General features: G+C 45.0%; 2 protein-coding genes across 3 annotated transcripts; both read right to left on the minus strand.

Moving 5' to 3' along the window:
* Window positions 1-71: 71 nt before the first annotated feature.
* Window positions 72-5627, minus strand: nipsnap1 (nipsnap homolog 1 (C. elegans)). The gene is made up of 10 exons (XM_040195724.2): window positions 5464-5627; window positions 4054-4181; window positions 3473-3518; window positions 3142-3236; window positions 2840-2910; window positions 2516-2656; window positions 1601-1632; window positions 1412-1506; window positions 1112-1195; window positions 72-737 (listed from the first exon to the last, which is right to left on the minus strand). The coding sequence occupies exons 1-10, from the start codon at window positions 5544-5546 to the stop codon at window positions 673-675; spliced, it is 840 nt and encodes a 279-aa protein (XP_040051658.2). The 5' UTR covers window positions 5547-5627; the 3' UTR covers window positions 72-672.
* Window positions 5628-6390: 763 nt separating this feature from the next.
* lrrc74b (leucine rich repeat containing 74B) lies at window positions 6391-14728 on the minus strand. 2 transcript variants are annotated; one of them, XM_040195721.2, is made up of 10 exons: window positions 14520-14728; window positions 13692-13887; window positions 13067-13224; window positions 11509-11641; window positions 10761-10967; window positions 9050-9159; window positions 8184-8299; window positions 7922-7997; window positions 6766-6861; window positions 6391-6681 (listed from the first exon to the last, which is right to left on the minus strand). In XM_040195721.2, exons 1-10 carry the CDS (start codon window positions 14592-14594, stop codon window positions 6556-6558), a joined length of 1293 nt encoding a protein of 430 aa, XP_040051655.2. In that variant the 5' UTR covers window positions 14595-14728; the 3' UTR covers window positions 6391-6555. The 2 variants fall into 2 exon arrangements, with proteins under 2 accessions (XP_040051655.2, XP_040051654.2); XM_040195720.2 differs by having other exon boundaries at window positions 7922-8000; window positions 14520-14727.
* Between the last annotated feature and the right edge of the window lie 295 nt (window positions 14729-15023).

Here is a 15023-nt window from a genome sequence, read left to right on the forward strand (position 1 = left end):
TTTGATTCTATTACGTTTTTCTCTTAGGCACATGATTTACCGTTGCTTCTGTAAATGACATGACAAAACAGTTGTGTGTTAGTCAATTTATAATTTCAAAATATTGACCACCTCACGCAAGAAGTTACACAAAGCTTTTTACATGATCATTTCTGTGAGTTTGAATGAGTGAAAAGGTCAGCTATTTCAAACGCGTTAGTCCTGCCAGGTTGTGGTTGATCATGTGTTTCGCCATCACGGCTGTGAAGCGTCAGCGTGATCTCATTCCCTGTGATTCATGTCCAGTCATAAAAAGTTGGGAGGAGACTCTTCATTCATTGTGAAAAATAAATACCCGGGTTCTTTACCATAACTCAGGATGAAAACAAAAAGCAGGAAACGTACCGCACAGCACTACACAATCATGTCATTTTCAATCTAGAGCGTTATTTAATTTTGCCAGTTCATCATGGGTCAAATCAAGTTGTTATGTATGCACACAAATACTGTATGGCTGCCTTGCATGGGCCGCTGTGCAAGAGGAGAATCACAAAATAAAGGGTTTTTGTTTATATCCTTGCATATCAGGCGGATTACCCAGCAGATTAACACAAAAAAATGAAACTACATGTTGCTGTGGCAGTCGGTGATTCGTTTTTTCTCAGAGCGATGTTCTCAGCGTCGGTCGTCTTCTTACTGTAAAGGGGAAGTCTTGGTGGGAATCATTATTCTAGACTCCATGCTTCTGATCAGAGGCACTGAGGACAGACAGAGAGAAACGGGACTGTTTAAATGAAAATATATGGAATTAAATGTCATTTAAGTTTCAAACGGCAGACATAGACAGAAGTGTAGATTTATGATCACTGGAATTTATGTCATTTTGCTTTTATGTCACTGAAACCATAAAACGTAAAACTTAGCCATTGTTTTACCCCGTCGAGTCTGAGCTAATACTCCAACTCACATTGTAAATATGACGTCAGTGAAGACGTTATGCACTGATCTCTGCTGTTACTCTTTGATAATCCACTCAACTTTATATTCCAACACAGTTTTTTAACCGTCAAAAAAACATAGCTATATGTGTTTTTTTTTGGGAGTACGTGCGGTTGCTTTGCATCCCGTCTACCTGTATAATACACATTTGCATCCCACCCCTCCTTCAGCCAGGCAGAGTTCCTGGTCTCCTCCCGGGACAGCAGGCTTCCATAAGCTGCAAACACATTAAGCAAAACCTCATTTCATACCGACATTTCAATAAACTCACGCCCTCCTCGTGCAAAACATTTAGCTATAATATTGTTAACAGATTGGTATCTGGCCAACTGTTGCCGCAGCAGCGCGAGTAACCCGCCGCCGTTTCCTGAGAGGCAGCAACGCTTCCCCAAAAATCAGACACACGTCGTCTCGGAGGCCGCGACACACTCACCCCACAAATGATGAACAACGTAGAGGTCGCCGATCTGTGAGAAGAACCCGCCCACGGCCTCGTCGTTTTCCTGTCTGTACTTGATTGCCCTCGCCCTGTTTGTAGGAGCAAAGACGATTTGTTTCACCGGACACCCGGTAACACTTTATGGTTGGACATTTGAAGCAGATTAATGCTGTTGAGCGTTACCAGTGGTTTCCCCATTCAATCATTGTCCCCGGCTGAAACACAGGAGGAGGTCAAACATTAACACGGCTTCACACCATGAGCCCTTCACACGGGACGCCTATTTGACGTGTGCACGCAAAGCCTGATCGAGCGACATGAACCGGCACAGGATTGTCTTATTCAGCGTGCTCGGATCAAAGCAGGAAGAACAGATTGAAAACGTCGGACCTCTTTATGGAGGTTGTGCAGCCTTTGGAGGGGCGGAACACAACAGCCAAAAGCCTCCTTTCAGTAGCTGATCCAAACGATGAAATTTGACTCAATGATAAAGAAATATGAGGGGAGAATTGATTTACTTATGCAACATGACAGGCAGCTCAAAAGTCTGCAAACACATAACTTCATAAGAATAAGTGTAATGGCGATGATTTTCTAGATTTTTTCTTTTAATACTTGTCCGTTTCCCCAAAACGCAATAAAAAGTAGGATTACTTAATGCATCATTTAAATATCAACATACAATTTCTCAAAAGATATTTAATAAATACTGTACAGGGGGAAGGTTTTTACAGATGCATTATTGATGTCTCTTTCTTATGGCTATCGGCATTTTTTCAGATATATTCATTACCTAAGAGCTGTTTAAAATAACTAAAACCTTTTGATAATTATGACATGGCTGAATAAAAACAATCCTTCTACTCGGAAAGATACAAATTTGTATTATCAAAATTAAGAGATCTAAGAAAACATAATTTATAAACCCCTTAAAGAGTAATCATTCTGATTGCGAGGCCTTCGACTTGTACATGTTATACAACTGAGGGAACAGACTGATTGCCTGTGAAAAGCTTCTTGCAACTGAAAACAAGATGAGGGGAGCGATATTCGGTGACCCGCATGATGCATTGTAACGCGTGTAAAATATGTAGATACCTTGAGTTTATAGGTTCGCATCTCATAGACGTTCGGTCCGGTTCTCGGCACCGGTTCATTCCAGAAACTGAACTCCAGGAGGAGCTGATTTCTCCTGGACACCAACATTTTAGCCCTCTCTTTCCGGAACTCGCCATACTCCTGAAGCGAGACAAACAAAATGTACCGTTTTTATTACAAGAATGAGAACAAACAAAGCTAAACTACAACTGCAGTGTGACGTTTCGTTCTGCAAAGTCTGATATGCAATTTCAAATCGTGTCCTCGCACGGTGCGGCCTTCCGTCCGACTAAGTGAAGTCATTACGCAACGGTTCAGTCCAACCTTGTTGTTGTTCAACTTCTTCAGGCATTCCGTCAACGCTGGGTAGCCTCCTCTGTATCGCCACAGATGCACTGCAGGGAACAGACCAGCAGATGTCACTGTCGCCCCGCGCGTGGAGGCGGCCCCTCCGCCGACCCCCATCCCCCCCTATGTGGTCACTGAGTGCGGTCGGTGTGCAGCGTCCGCTGTAAACGGTGCACTGTGGAAGGAGTGATTCACGCGGTGGCGTCTGTGCGTTTCTCACTTTACAGCCGCCGGCGAGTTCATTGCAACCACCACCAATCTTTTTCCCCCCCTCTTACCCGCTTGGTCCTGGTCTCCGTACCAGGTGTTCCAGCTTCCAACCACCTCACAGGGGTAATCCTGGTCCTGGTGGAGCCTGTTCTGCACCTCGGCCCTACGGGTGAGGCGGGGGGTCGGGGGTTATCGTGAGAGAAGAAAGAAACGACAATGTGCTGTTCCTTCCCCAAGAAGTCCGAATTAACGTTACAACCAAAAAGACTGATGTTATGCTAAATCACCTTGAAGGACACTCTTCCTTCTCGTCAATGAAAAAGCAACTTGGACAACATTTTAAAAAAAATTGTGTGGTTATAAAACCGTATATGTGACTAAAGCAGGGAACCAACTCACTCCAGACTGTTGTACGCTTCCAGACACTCTGGTTTGACGTTGTGAACTGAAAAAGAAGAGAGACTTTTCAGAAATGGGTGTTTTTTTTTTTCCCTTTTTGAAAAAAAAAAAATACAAGCAACCATCAAATTCTCCAACAAAGTAATTTCACACTCCGATTCAGCAGAGACTTCTATGTACAAAACGCATTTGCTCTCAATGGGTTACGGGCTACGGCTGATGGGAGGGCTCAAATTGAAATCCCAACGCGGTGTGATGTACGCCGCGCACACAAAAGAGATCAAAGCGCCGGGAAGAGAGGCGGACACAGCCATCAACATGCGGACACAGCTAATCGACAAGAGAGAAAGTGGGACGTCGCCTTCAAAGCTTCACAGACAGGATACGTCACGCCATTACAGAATAACTTGTTGCTGCTACTTTGATACTCGCCGCGTTGCTTTCACGGGTTACTTTCACTTCTTCTCTGAGGTCAGACAATACTTGAACAAATGGAGGTTTGACTATGGAGACACGAGACCGAATCCCCCTCCGTCACGATGTGATGGAACTGCATCCCGAGCGAGAGATGTGGCGCCTACATTGGATTTTATACAGGTTGCTGGTCTCTTTCTTTGACAGCAGGTTGGAGTGGGCATCTTTCCTGGCATCGACTTTGTGCACGAAAAGGGAACGGAACCAGCCTTTGTCGCCACTCTCTGAAAACCTCCTACACAGAAACAGGATAAAAGAAAGTTTCACAAAAGGCTCAAAGCAGAAACATGAGATGGAGAAGTAGTCGTTATTAAAAATAAAAAAAGAGGGGGAAAAAACATAAAAGGATCATGGTGTTATGCGTGATTTATGGGCTACAAGATAGTCATGCTAATATCCTTTGATTTACAAAAAAAACATGCATAGTGTATGAGTGAGTGGGCCGAATGTCGTAGCTGGCGTCTTCCGCATAAGACTTCTTCTCATCCACTGGAGTGAAATAAAGAGGGAATATCATTAACTTGATGAACTAGTGTTGCAATCTAAGAATCCAATCGGATTTTGAAAGAAAAATAAGACTTTTAAGGAACTGCCTTGACGTTAGTGAACAGGAAAGGACCGTGATGGAGGCATTAAAGCAGACAGGGACAAACCCACCAGTTATAATACCGCATTCAAGTGAAAATTCATTATTCATAATTAAAAACCATGTGAAAAATATGACGATACATATATAGTAATAGCTTAAAAATACCCCGACACTCATGTGAACATCAAATCCGAATCTTTGACTATAAAGCTTATGAACTAATTTTTATTTTACTAACCATAATCTCAATTTGTTTTTTTTCAGCTCAAAGAGAATGACTGTTTTTTGCCCATTTATGAATTATGCAGCACTATTGTGTATATATTTGCTTATGTGTCACTTTCAAGGCCGTCTGTTAATTCACACACATTGTCTGCGGCTTTATTTATTCTTACAAAACCCACAAACTTTCAAGGTCAGGATATTTCTCTTCTAATATCCTTAAGGGCCAATGACTTTAATTGGGAACTATAATTAGAAATGCATTTCCCATGGCTCCCTCTCAAAAATAACACAAGTACAGGCCTTGCATTCAAGCCATAAATTAGTTTTTATTCTTCTTCTCCGAAACAGCCATGCAGCCTTCCGCGTGGAGGCCCTGATAAGGTCGCTAAGGTCCCGTGTCCGCTTCAGGGGACAAAGTTCACAGGTACAGAAAAAAAGAAAATATTTTAAAAAAAGAACAAGAGGAAGAAGATCTAGGCACGCATTGATTCACTTTATCATTCAGCCAGCAGACAATGTGTTAAAAAAAATATAAATACGAAAGTAATAAAAGGTGCCGTTTGAAAAGGCGACGGTTGATTTTCTCCGTAACGTTACGTTTTAGTTTTGAGATTTACACTCACGCGCCAATCCGAAGCCAAAAAAAAAATGCACCGCGAGCCGCTCGGTTCTCCGCACGTGCCACCAAAGGGAAGTCCTTTACCTGGTCGCTGGGTCGAGCCTCGCGGCGCACCTGAGCAGCTTCTGGCCCCGGCACCACGCAGAGGGAGCGCTGCTCGCCGCCATGTTGCCCCGCCGAGTGTCGGACTTACTGTGACCCCTGAACGCACCGCGCTGGTTAATGTCCACGTTGACGTCCCGTCTGAGGTTCGAGTGGAGAGAGCGCGCGCGCTGCTGATCAATACGCACGATCAATGACCATGACAAAAGAAAAAACCCCACCTGAATCAGCTACATTACACCGGTGTTTTATTGAACTTTATTGCAAAATATGAATGCATGTCAAGTGATTATTATTGTAGAAAGTATTGTGTAGCCAAACAGCACTAATAATTTAGCAAATTACCTGCATTCAGCTTTGAGTTGAGTCATCCGTATCCCTAAAAATCTAGTAAATTGCACAAATAACGAGAGAACATTTTCAGGGCTGAACTTTTGCTATAGATTTTACACTTAAAATCCTTCCCGTGAGTTGCATACAGGGAGCCCTAACATTGAAGTTAAAGTTGTGATACAGCGAAAAGGCCACGCAGTCATGCAGATCATGGTGTAGGGCAGTGTATGCACGTGGGAGGGATACATGTCTCCAAACGACAGTTTGCTGTATGGAAGCGTGCTTGAGTTGTCCCGCTGCAGTAAACAGGTCTCTTATCTAACACCGGGTCGTTCTTTCAAAGCCGGCTTCTCTATTAGACTAGTCATGCAGTACTTAAATCCTTTTTGTGCAACCCACTTTCACATCTTTCTATACACAATGCGCTGCTCTCCGTTCCTCTCCATCATTCAACCCACCGACGTTATGTAACATCAAATGGGATCATACCTAAAAAGGATCCTGCTCAATACATGCATTGTTTGCCTTTGTTCAATGACTTTAACAACACTATATTTAAAGAATGCACACATGCAGGTCTGTATCTTTTGGAAAATGAATAACCTTCCTTTTTTAATTGATTGGGTATTCAACAACTTATCAGAGCAATATGCGCCAATCCAAAATTGACATCTTTTAAAAACAATATCCTCGCATGCTTAAACGCTTTGCCATCTTTTCTGACATAAAAGTACACAGCAATTACACTTTCCAGGCTTTTGCTTTTCTGAATGCGCCAGTTCCGCCGCCATGCTTTACTGTAAGCGCAGGGAATCTCTCTTTCACTGCCGCGTGCAAATCTTCAAAATCCTGGTTCACTGCGACGTCCTGGAGGAAAAAGAGCACGAGTGCGTTTGAAAAGAGGGACGATTCAGAGGAGGCCGGGTGGAAAGGTGCCAACGCGCAGGTTACCGAGAAGTCTAACGTCTCCACGGCTGAATCTGGGTTTTCCTGCAGCGCCTGGAGGATCCCGTAGCAGCCGGCACTCTGGATGGGGTTCCTCCCCACCTGGTCGAAGACAAACACTGTTTAACAATGTGCACAGATTGCAGAGGATTCTTCACTTTGGTTTTTACTGCTGCAAAGATTGTGATGAAATAGGTTTGTGAGGATGTCGTGGAGATAAACACAGGAAAGTGGTTGCAAAATCCACTTAACGAATGAAGTTCTCAAATAGGAAATTCACCCTTTTATGGGATTTATATGCTGGGTTATTTCTTCCTTTGGACTACTAACTTCCTGCTGACTTCCCTGGTTTTTGGAAAATGCGGCACACACCTGCATATTTTCATAATTTGAAGCCTAAAAAAAGTGAATTTAATGATGTTAATGTTCGACCACATCACCTACCATCACACTATGGCAACAACGTCTCTCTTCTTGGGCAAATCATCGTTAACGGCTCAAAGCACCACAGCTATGCTAACGTTAGCAATGGCCCGAGCCCATCTAGTCGCTGCATTGGAAGTGCAAACAGCTCACTAAATTCTAAGCCGCAGAACCAATTCCTGCAGCGGTCCATTTCTAGTCAACTGACCTCAAGTCGTAGCTTCATATTTAAACCCCATAATGGTGCTGACCTTTATGGCAGGTAAGCGTATTTTTCCAAAATGTCAATCTATTCCTTTGAGAAATAAAAGCCATGCTATCCGGCGAGCAATTATATGCCACTTTTAGCACATCCAAACACCAGTAATCTGTTCTGTCTCTATCAAATAAATCAAACAGAAGTAGACCGGGTGCAGAAAAATACAAAAATTCACTAATTAGCTGCCATGAATTCAGAAATTTTAGTTTTCCAGTTTTTGCACTTTTATATTTCAAACACTATATTCTTCCATTCAGGAGTGATAATTTAATGGTTTTTAAATGCTTTAAATACTTTAAAAGTATTTCAGCGTACGTCTTTACCATTCACTTCTTTTCTGTCAGTGACTTTTCAGATGAGCCCCTGAGAATCCTGCTGAGCACGGACTTTAAAACAAAGTACAGTGGTCCGTTTGTTTAACCCACTCTATCCCCCTCCGCCATTGTCTTTGAAGCATGCAGCAATCTGGCAACAGCTTACATTGAGGGATTTGATTGTCTTGTTTACTTTGAGGCCCATGGCTAGATGGATAGCTCCTTCGGGGGGTATTCGGTTGCTGCTGTGGCGAGAAATAAAAAGGAAAAAACAAGCGTGAGGGCAGCAATCATAAAGCGTGATTTGTAAAAGGCGTCATTCGTCCATGTAGCAAAAATCACTGGGAACTTGTTTTGCTTGATAAGTCAAAAGAGAGGCTCGATTGATGATAGAGTTACGAGAAAGAAGGTTTAAGATTTGCTTTTACCTCAAATTCAACTCCTCCAAGACGTAATTCTCTTTCAAAGCCTGACCCAAGGCGATGGCTCCCTCTTTGCCAAAGCCATTGAATGTCAGATCCACTGCTCTGAGGAAAACGTTTGCCTAAACAAAAAACAGATTTGGAACCAGTTTAAGATTTATCAGTGCAAAAACAAAATTGAGGTGATTAACCAAGACCTTGATTTAAAGTGAAAGAGCAGCAGAATATGTCCTGATGTAATCAGCCTCCCAGACCTCAATCAATCAGAACGGCGTGCTCATTAAGACAGACGGTTCTCCGCCGTCCCGCTGCGAGATGATTAAGGAATGCCGGACCACCGGGACGGGCAAGTCGGCCACTCAATGTGCGTGTTAAAACAGTGTCACCAGAACAAAGTTCCAACAAAGTGGAATCCCAACACTACGCAATGATATTTCAGACGGCAGCAGTTTGGGTAAAGCCCTTTCCTCTTTCCTCCGGCAAAGCCACCTCCATCAAGTTTAACACCTGTTTGGTGTTAGAGGATTTGACCTGCCGGCAAATTGCATGATTTCCCCCCGGCAACGTTTTGGGGACGCACTGGACTGTGAGGCGGGCGTTATCGGCCAGCATCAGCGTCCGGCCTCACTGAGGATGTTGTGGCTGCAGGGAAGCAAATCCCTGCTTGAGGAAAGCCTTCACGGAAGAGCAGAGCTGTTCTTGCAATATGCCCATAAAAAAAAATAAAAAATGTAATGGGGTTTACAGGCGTTTTTCTCATCCACTGCATGGCTGATTCATGATGTATGCACACATTTGGTTTTTGAAAAGGTGGAATTTAATCCGATAGAAGCGGTGTAATGTTTGCAAACATTGACTACAGGGTGTTTTACCCCGAGGCCGCCGGCCAGCATCACAGCTCCGCGCCCTCGAAGGCAGTTCCAGGCCAGATTTAGTGACCTCAGCCCGGTGTTCTCTGGCAGAGAGTCTCTCAGCGCTTTTCCTTGGGGTGAAAACAAACAAGAATAAAAACGAAACTAGTCAATTACACCAAAACCGTGCTTCACATGCCGACTTAATGATAATTAATTCCCTAAAACAGGCATAACTCATTGTTAAATGCTATTTCGCTATATAACGGAGGAAATCTGGAAAGAAATCTTAGATGAAAGAAGTATTCATTAAAATCAAAAGACCCACTTCTACACTCGGATAGAGACGGATTTATCTCCTGCGGTCGATTTCACTGAGATGTTGAAACGCGTGTTATCGCAGCCTGAAATCAAAGCCGGTGAGGAGCGCAGAGGCAGAACACCCAAAGGCATCAGTCCCCATCATCATCTCACCCACTTTATCCCCAGGATCAGAATGTGCACAGCGCCCAGTGGTTCATAATAACACCCCCCGCTCCGACTGAGCTTGATGGGAAAAGCAATAAAACCATAGCATGAATGTCAGAGTGTTTGATTGGTCCACTTTCTCTCCACCGTACGGAAGAGCGCGCTGGACGAGGACGAGGATGTCCTTTTGATATTTCAGCAGTGGAGGAAATAAAGCTGAACACGAGGGGACGAATCAAAGACACACATGACACCGAGACATGCCGGCGTCCCCGTTCCCCGCTGACAGTTATTTGGAAATTACCACATCAGATGCTCATTGCATCCGGGTGTGTGCCGTTCGTCCGCGAGGCGCCTGTTGGAAAGCTCATCCGCATGATAATTGAAAGAGGTTTTAATGAAGGCGAAATGTTCTTGACCTTTGAATGCCACGGTCTGCCGCTGCCTGCTGTCCTGCTTAGCGATAAGGCTAATGGTTTCCAGAAATAAAACCATAGCAGATACGGGTTTGTATTAGATTATACGTTAGAAGTTTTAGGTGGCTCCTAATGCATATTCACTTATCATCATTTATGATTTAATATGACAGAAAAGATGACTTTGCAGTCACTTAACCGGCAGCTTTTAGCAACTGCTTTCATATGCAAACAAACATTCAGGTAAAATGGTTATTATGTCAGTCATGACATTTAAAAGATTTTGCAGACTGAAAATGCATCAGCTTGGATGCACAGTTAGGTTATTTTCTGAGGTAAAAACAAAAAAAAAGAAGAAATATGCGATTTACTTTACAGTATATTGCAAAAAGTGAACATCTTTAGTGCTGTATGCAGCTTTTCACTTACAGCACTGACCAATTTGAGGATTAATGCCAAATGTCAGTCAGGCCCAGATGTTCAACACCGACATCTGTGTGTAATGATTCAGTGTCTGCATGCGTTTTATCACGTGTCCATGTATGTATTTGGCCTTAAAACACTGACAGGGTCCGAATGACTGACTGTTTAAAAAGCACAAAGGGAGAGAAAGTGAGCGAGAGATTGTCATCTCTGTCATCTCATTCCTCTCATCTCTGATTTCTGGGTCCTGAAATTCAATTATTTGGAGCTCCTGATGCAAAACGTGTTAAAATATGAATCTCGAGTGCAAATCTTCAACATCAACTCTAAAAAAAAAAATAGCAGCCAGCGGGACGGTTTCTTTCTTTAAAAGGCCTCACAGAAAATATGCAACCTTTACTTCATCTTGCTAATTGCTCTGCTACCTGCACGCTCTCCCAGAGCGTTGTGGCTGAGGTCGAGGTGCCGCAACGCGGAGTTGGCCATCAGCGCCGGGCCGAGGTGCTCGGCCGACCGGTCCGTCAGATGGTTTCCTGACAGACGGAGGCTGACCAGCGTGCGGTTCTCCATGAGCATACCAGCCACGGCTCTGGCCCCATCGTCCCCGAGAGCGTTGTCGGACAGGTCCACCTCTGGGATCAGAATACGGGTTTGCTGGTTATGTTTGCAGAAAACAGGCCGCTTTAAATCCACACTGTGTGTTTCCCTTCAGAGAAGAAGTGCAGCAGAGTTTTCCACTATGTCAAATGTATTCTATTGGTTCATAATACTGTTATTTAATTTCAGAGATCTTTCGTATTGGTCACCTTTCTTCAGTTTAGCTTCATTCGTGGATGTTGTATACTTCACAAGTTATTCCTTTTCCTAAACATTCAGGGTTTCCATGGATGCCGCTTTGGCCAATGCCTGCTGCCGCATCAGCTGGAAGGTTCGTCTACAAATCTCACGTTGCATTAAATAAAATCGGATTCCCCCTGAAAGACGGTACGGTGGTGGTGCACGACTCACAGGATTCGCGCTTGATAGATTCCTCCCATATCTTCACTAAACTGCACCAATATTAAACGCCAGCAACAGATACGTTCGCCTTGTGATTTGGGGGAGAGCGGAGTACGACCGGACGTCGTGGGGAAAGAGAAAGTGCGTGCATGCTCGAGTGCCAAGCGAAACCACCTGTAATGTTACAATTTTCCTTCAACATCTCGGCTACAGCCGCTCCGCCCATCGCCTCCATCCAATTGTCTCGCAGGTTGAGCCTGAGGATTGAAGTGTTGGTTACCAGGGGAACAGCCAGAGCTTTGGTGCCCTGCAAACACACATCCAAAGTGAATTTTCTTCTGTTTTGTTCACTCCAGTATATTTTCTTGTCTGTATTTCAGTTAAAAAGCGTAGCTGCACGGATGCAGGTGGGCAGAGAGCGAGCGAGCGACGGGGGGAGAGAGAGAGAGAGGGGGGGGGATATTAAACCTGTGTGAGACAAATGAGGCAGAAGGGAGCCGTGTGGAGGCGTGGGTCAGAAATGAAGCTCGCAGAACATGAAAATGATAGTTTCCAGCCCGGCTAATGAGAAAGTCTGCCGCGTGAAGCCTTATGTTAAATTGATCTTAAGGAAAAAGAAGGAGAGCAAAGGGCTAAAGTGTGTCTGAAGGCCTGCAGAGTATCTTCCTCTTAGATAAGGGGAGCCAATCAATCTGCAAGACGTTTTTAAAACCTACGGCGGTGGCACTTTGTTACTTTACTTTGACTCTCCGTGATTGACAGGTGAAGGTTTATTTAAAATCCAATTTGATCTACCTGAACGCTGTTACCGAAGCTGAAGCTTCGGGAAACGGCTTGTTAGGGAAGGGATTTGCTTTATCAATTTTCATTTGCTGCCTTTACGGACCAGTGGAAGCCTGTGAAAATGTCACGCTGCGGTTGCTAAGCGCTGCAGGAGATGCCTTTTTTACGCCGGCAACTCTGGGATGTTCAACCACTGAGAAACTCCACGCTGATTCATTGTCGGAAAAATATTTATCTTCAATTTAGTTTTTATCTGGAGTCTGCGGTAAAAAGTAAATATGGAGTTGCTGTGTACACAAGCCCTTAAAGAAGACCCATTAGTTGAACTCAACATGTTGTAATGGATTTCCTGTTTGGTCTAAACTTCCCAAAAGAACCCGTGACTACGTCTTTGAAGATCAGCATGTGTGCGGGTGCGTGGGTGCGGGTGTATACATGTTTTGGGTTGCATGTGAGCTAAAACATACACAATATTGAGGTGGGGTCTTTTTACTGGGGTCACAGGGAGAATTTGGTGTCATTTAGAATGAAAAACAAGTGTTAACCCCAGATGTAAAATGAAATTCTGGGTCCAGGTCTTGTTGGAGAGAGATCAAATATTTGTAGATCTTTTTCAAGAAGGCAGTTTGAATTGGAAGGTCGACCTGGAGGAAGCTGCTGTGTGCAGCGGGATATCAAATGTCAACATCCACGCCTTTTAATTTACATCCACAGCATAACAAACAGGTTAATCTGTAACTGAGGTTTTAGTGCAAATGTGGGCGAATTTAATCTTGTAGGAAACAGTCATTCAATTTTCAGGTCACTCAACTCTTTATGGAACGTATCTGGTTATTTAGCTGCTATAATGCTACGTACAGCCGATGATTGTGTCGCTCAGTTGTGCGTCCCCATGAGCAGATTCTCCCCTCTCCACCTTATTGTCATTCAATCCTCTGGAACAAAGTACCTGAGGCCCCAGACCGCGGTGCATCATGGACAGCTCGCTGCTCCGCATGTGCCGCAGGAAGGAAGAGGCAGGCGCCACCCGCAGCGCGTCGCACGCCTCCACGTAGGGCGTCCGCCCCGCCGGGTCACACGCCGCCTCCGCCTCCTCCTCCTCCTCATCTGCGGCATGAATAAAGACAGCGGCTGTCTCAACTGTTGGCTATCAATACGTCTTTGTAGAAGGGGCGATGTGGCGCTCTCCTCCCGGAGGAGGACCTTTTCAGTGTGACATTGAAAACTCCCCCACGGCTGATTTCCACCCCGTCAGGGACGGCTCATTCATGCAAGATGGCTTTCACGTCTGGTGAAAAGGTAGCCTGGCACAAAAGGACCTGGATGAAATGATTAAGATGCAGAGCGCGCCTTTGGATGTGTGGGCAGGAGAACGTAGGAGGTACTGGTGTCTTGTTTTATTTTGATTTGAGGCAGAAGAAGGAAAAGATGGACACATGGGGCGACATGTGTTATCGATTGCGATCCGATTGGGATCAAATGGAGCCTGGACTGTTATTTCAGAGGGAAAACAACAATATCAAACATAAGAGGGAACAAAACAGTCACTTCCCTTTCCTGCCATCTCTTTTTACCTCCGAGCTCCAAGTCTGTGTCGTAGTTCTCCTCAGAGCTCACGCTCTGGTGTCCTCTGAGCTCCTCTTCATCATTCTCCTCCTCCTCCTCCTCCTCCTCCTCATCGCTTTCACCCCCGTCCAGCACATTCCCGTCAGGACTCGAGTGTTGGTCCTTTGGCCCACGCACGTCGACCCCGGTCGCGCTCGCTCTTCGCTAAATGGAGAACGAGAAGAGTAAGATATCGTGACTCGTCAAATCCCGAGCGAGGAGATCGGATGGATTTGCTACCAGGAGGAATAGAACCGTCACACACGTTGGACAGGCGCTTCCATCAATGTGTCTCTCCGCCCCGTGAAAGTATTCCCACCTACTCCTTTCCTCACACCTCCCTCATAACCTCCATCACCAGCCCTGTGGCACGTTCAGTCGGCCGGATGGTTATTTTCAGGGCTAAATGTCGAAGTGTCCCTGAGCAAGACACCTAACCCCTAATTGCTCCCTGGCAAAAATGTAAAAAGCCACGGGTTAAAAATGCAACGTAAGTCGCTTTGGATAGAAGCGTCAGCTAAATGACCTGTAATGAAAGTAATTGAGGAAACTCTCGGGGAGACATTTTGAGTCCCCTCTGTTGAATGAGAAAAATAGTGTCTTCGGTTTTTGAAGCCCACATTTCCTCTCAAGGAAAGTGGTGGGATGGCGTCACGTCTTAAAGCCCCTCGTCAGGTCAAGAACCTTCCCAACCAATTCCCTCTCCTAAATCTTTATCAACGACGGGCCGACTCGTCCATCGTCTCTCCAGCTGCCTGCCTGCTCCTTCTCACTTCCCTCGCTCAAGAACCTCCTACCTCGGCCAGCTGCAGCTTCTCACCGCGTGCGTCTGCGTCATCGTCCTCCAGCCCAGAAGGCAGCAGCGGCTCCATCGCCAACGTCTCCACGCGGTGATGGTGAGGCGGTGGAGAAGTGCACTTTGCTTGTTTTCAGACTCAATGTGTGGGGGGGGGGCAATCACTGCACTGCATTTGGGGCAGCAAGTGTGCGTTTGTGCAACCTAACTTGCTCAATGGGAGGGTCAAACTCTCTGGGCTAATTAGAAAGGCCGCTGCTTCTCGTCTTCCTGGCAGATCACCAGTCAGAGTCCCGGTGCAAAGTTTGCACACGTCTGTGTGTTGACATGTTTCCATGGCGCCGACTACACGCACTAACAGAGGCAGGAAGGGGAGGCGAATTATTTGTTGTGACCGTTTGTCAGGGGGATAAAATAACAAAAAAAATAAAGCCCACGCTGATGTTAAACAAGCTTTACTCCAAGAATAAACAGTTCTACTCAGGCTTCTTTATTTAAACAAAAA

This window comes from Gasterosteus aculeatus, chromosome 13 (assembly GCF_964276395.1).
Source record: "Gasterosteus aculeatus chromosome 13, fGasAcu3.hap1.1, whole genome shotgun sequence".
Lineage (NCBI taxonomy): Eukaryota > Metazoa > Chordata > Actinopteri > Perciformes > Gasterosteidae > Gasterosteus > Gasterosteus aculeatus.

Bases quoted from the DNA above. Each gene is read 5' to 3' on its own strand.
- nipsnap1 (XM_040195724.2), bottom strand. From the start codon at position 5,546: ATGGCGGCGAGCAGCGCTCCCTCTGCGTGGTGCCGGGGCCAGAAGCTG. The intron at 3,519-4,053 runs GTAGGCGCCACA...CTTCTTTTTCAG, and splicing joins CAACCTGTATAAAATCCAAT to TTCACAACGTCAAACCAGAG. The intron at 738-1,111 runs GTAGACGGGATG...GTCTGTCCTCAG, and splicing joins TGCAAATGTGTATTATACAG to TGCCTCTGATCAGAAGCATG.
- lrrc74b (XM_040195720.2), bottom strand. From the start codon at position 14,594: ATGGAGCCGCTGCTGCCTTCTGGGCTGGAGGACGATGACGCAGACGCA. The intron at 9,160-10,760 runs GTAGCAGAGCAA...TTTCACCCCAAG, and splicing joins CGCTCTGGGAGAGCGTGCAG to GAAAAGCGCTGAGAGACTCT. The intron at 6,862-7,921 runs GTAAGCTGTTGC...GTCTTCGACCAG, and splicing joins AGACAATCAAATCCCTCAAT to GTGGGGAGGAACCCCATCCA.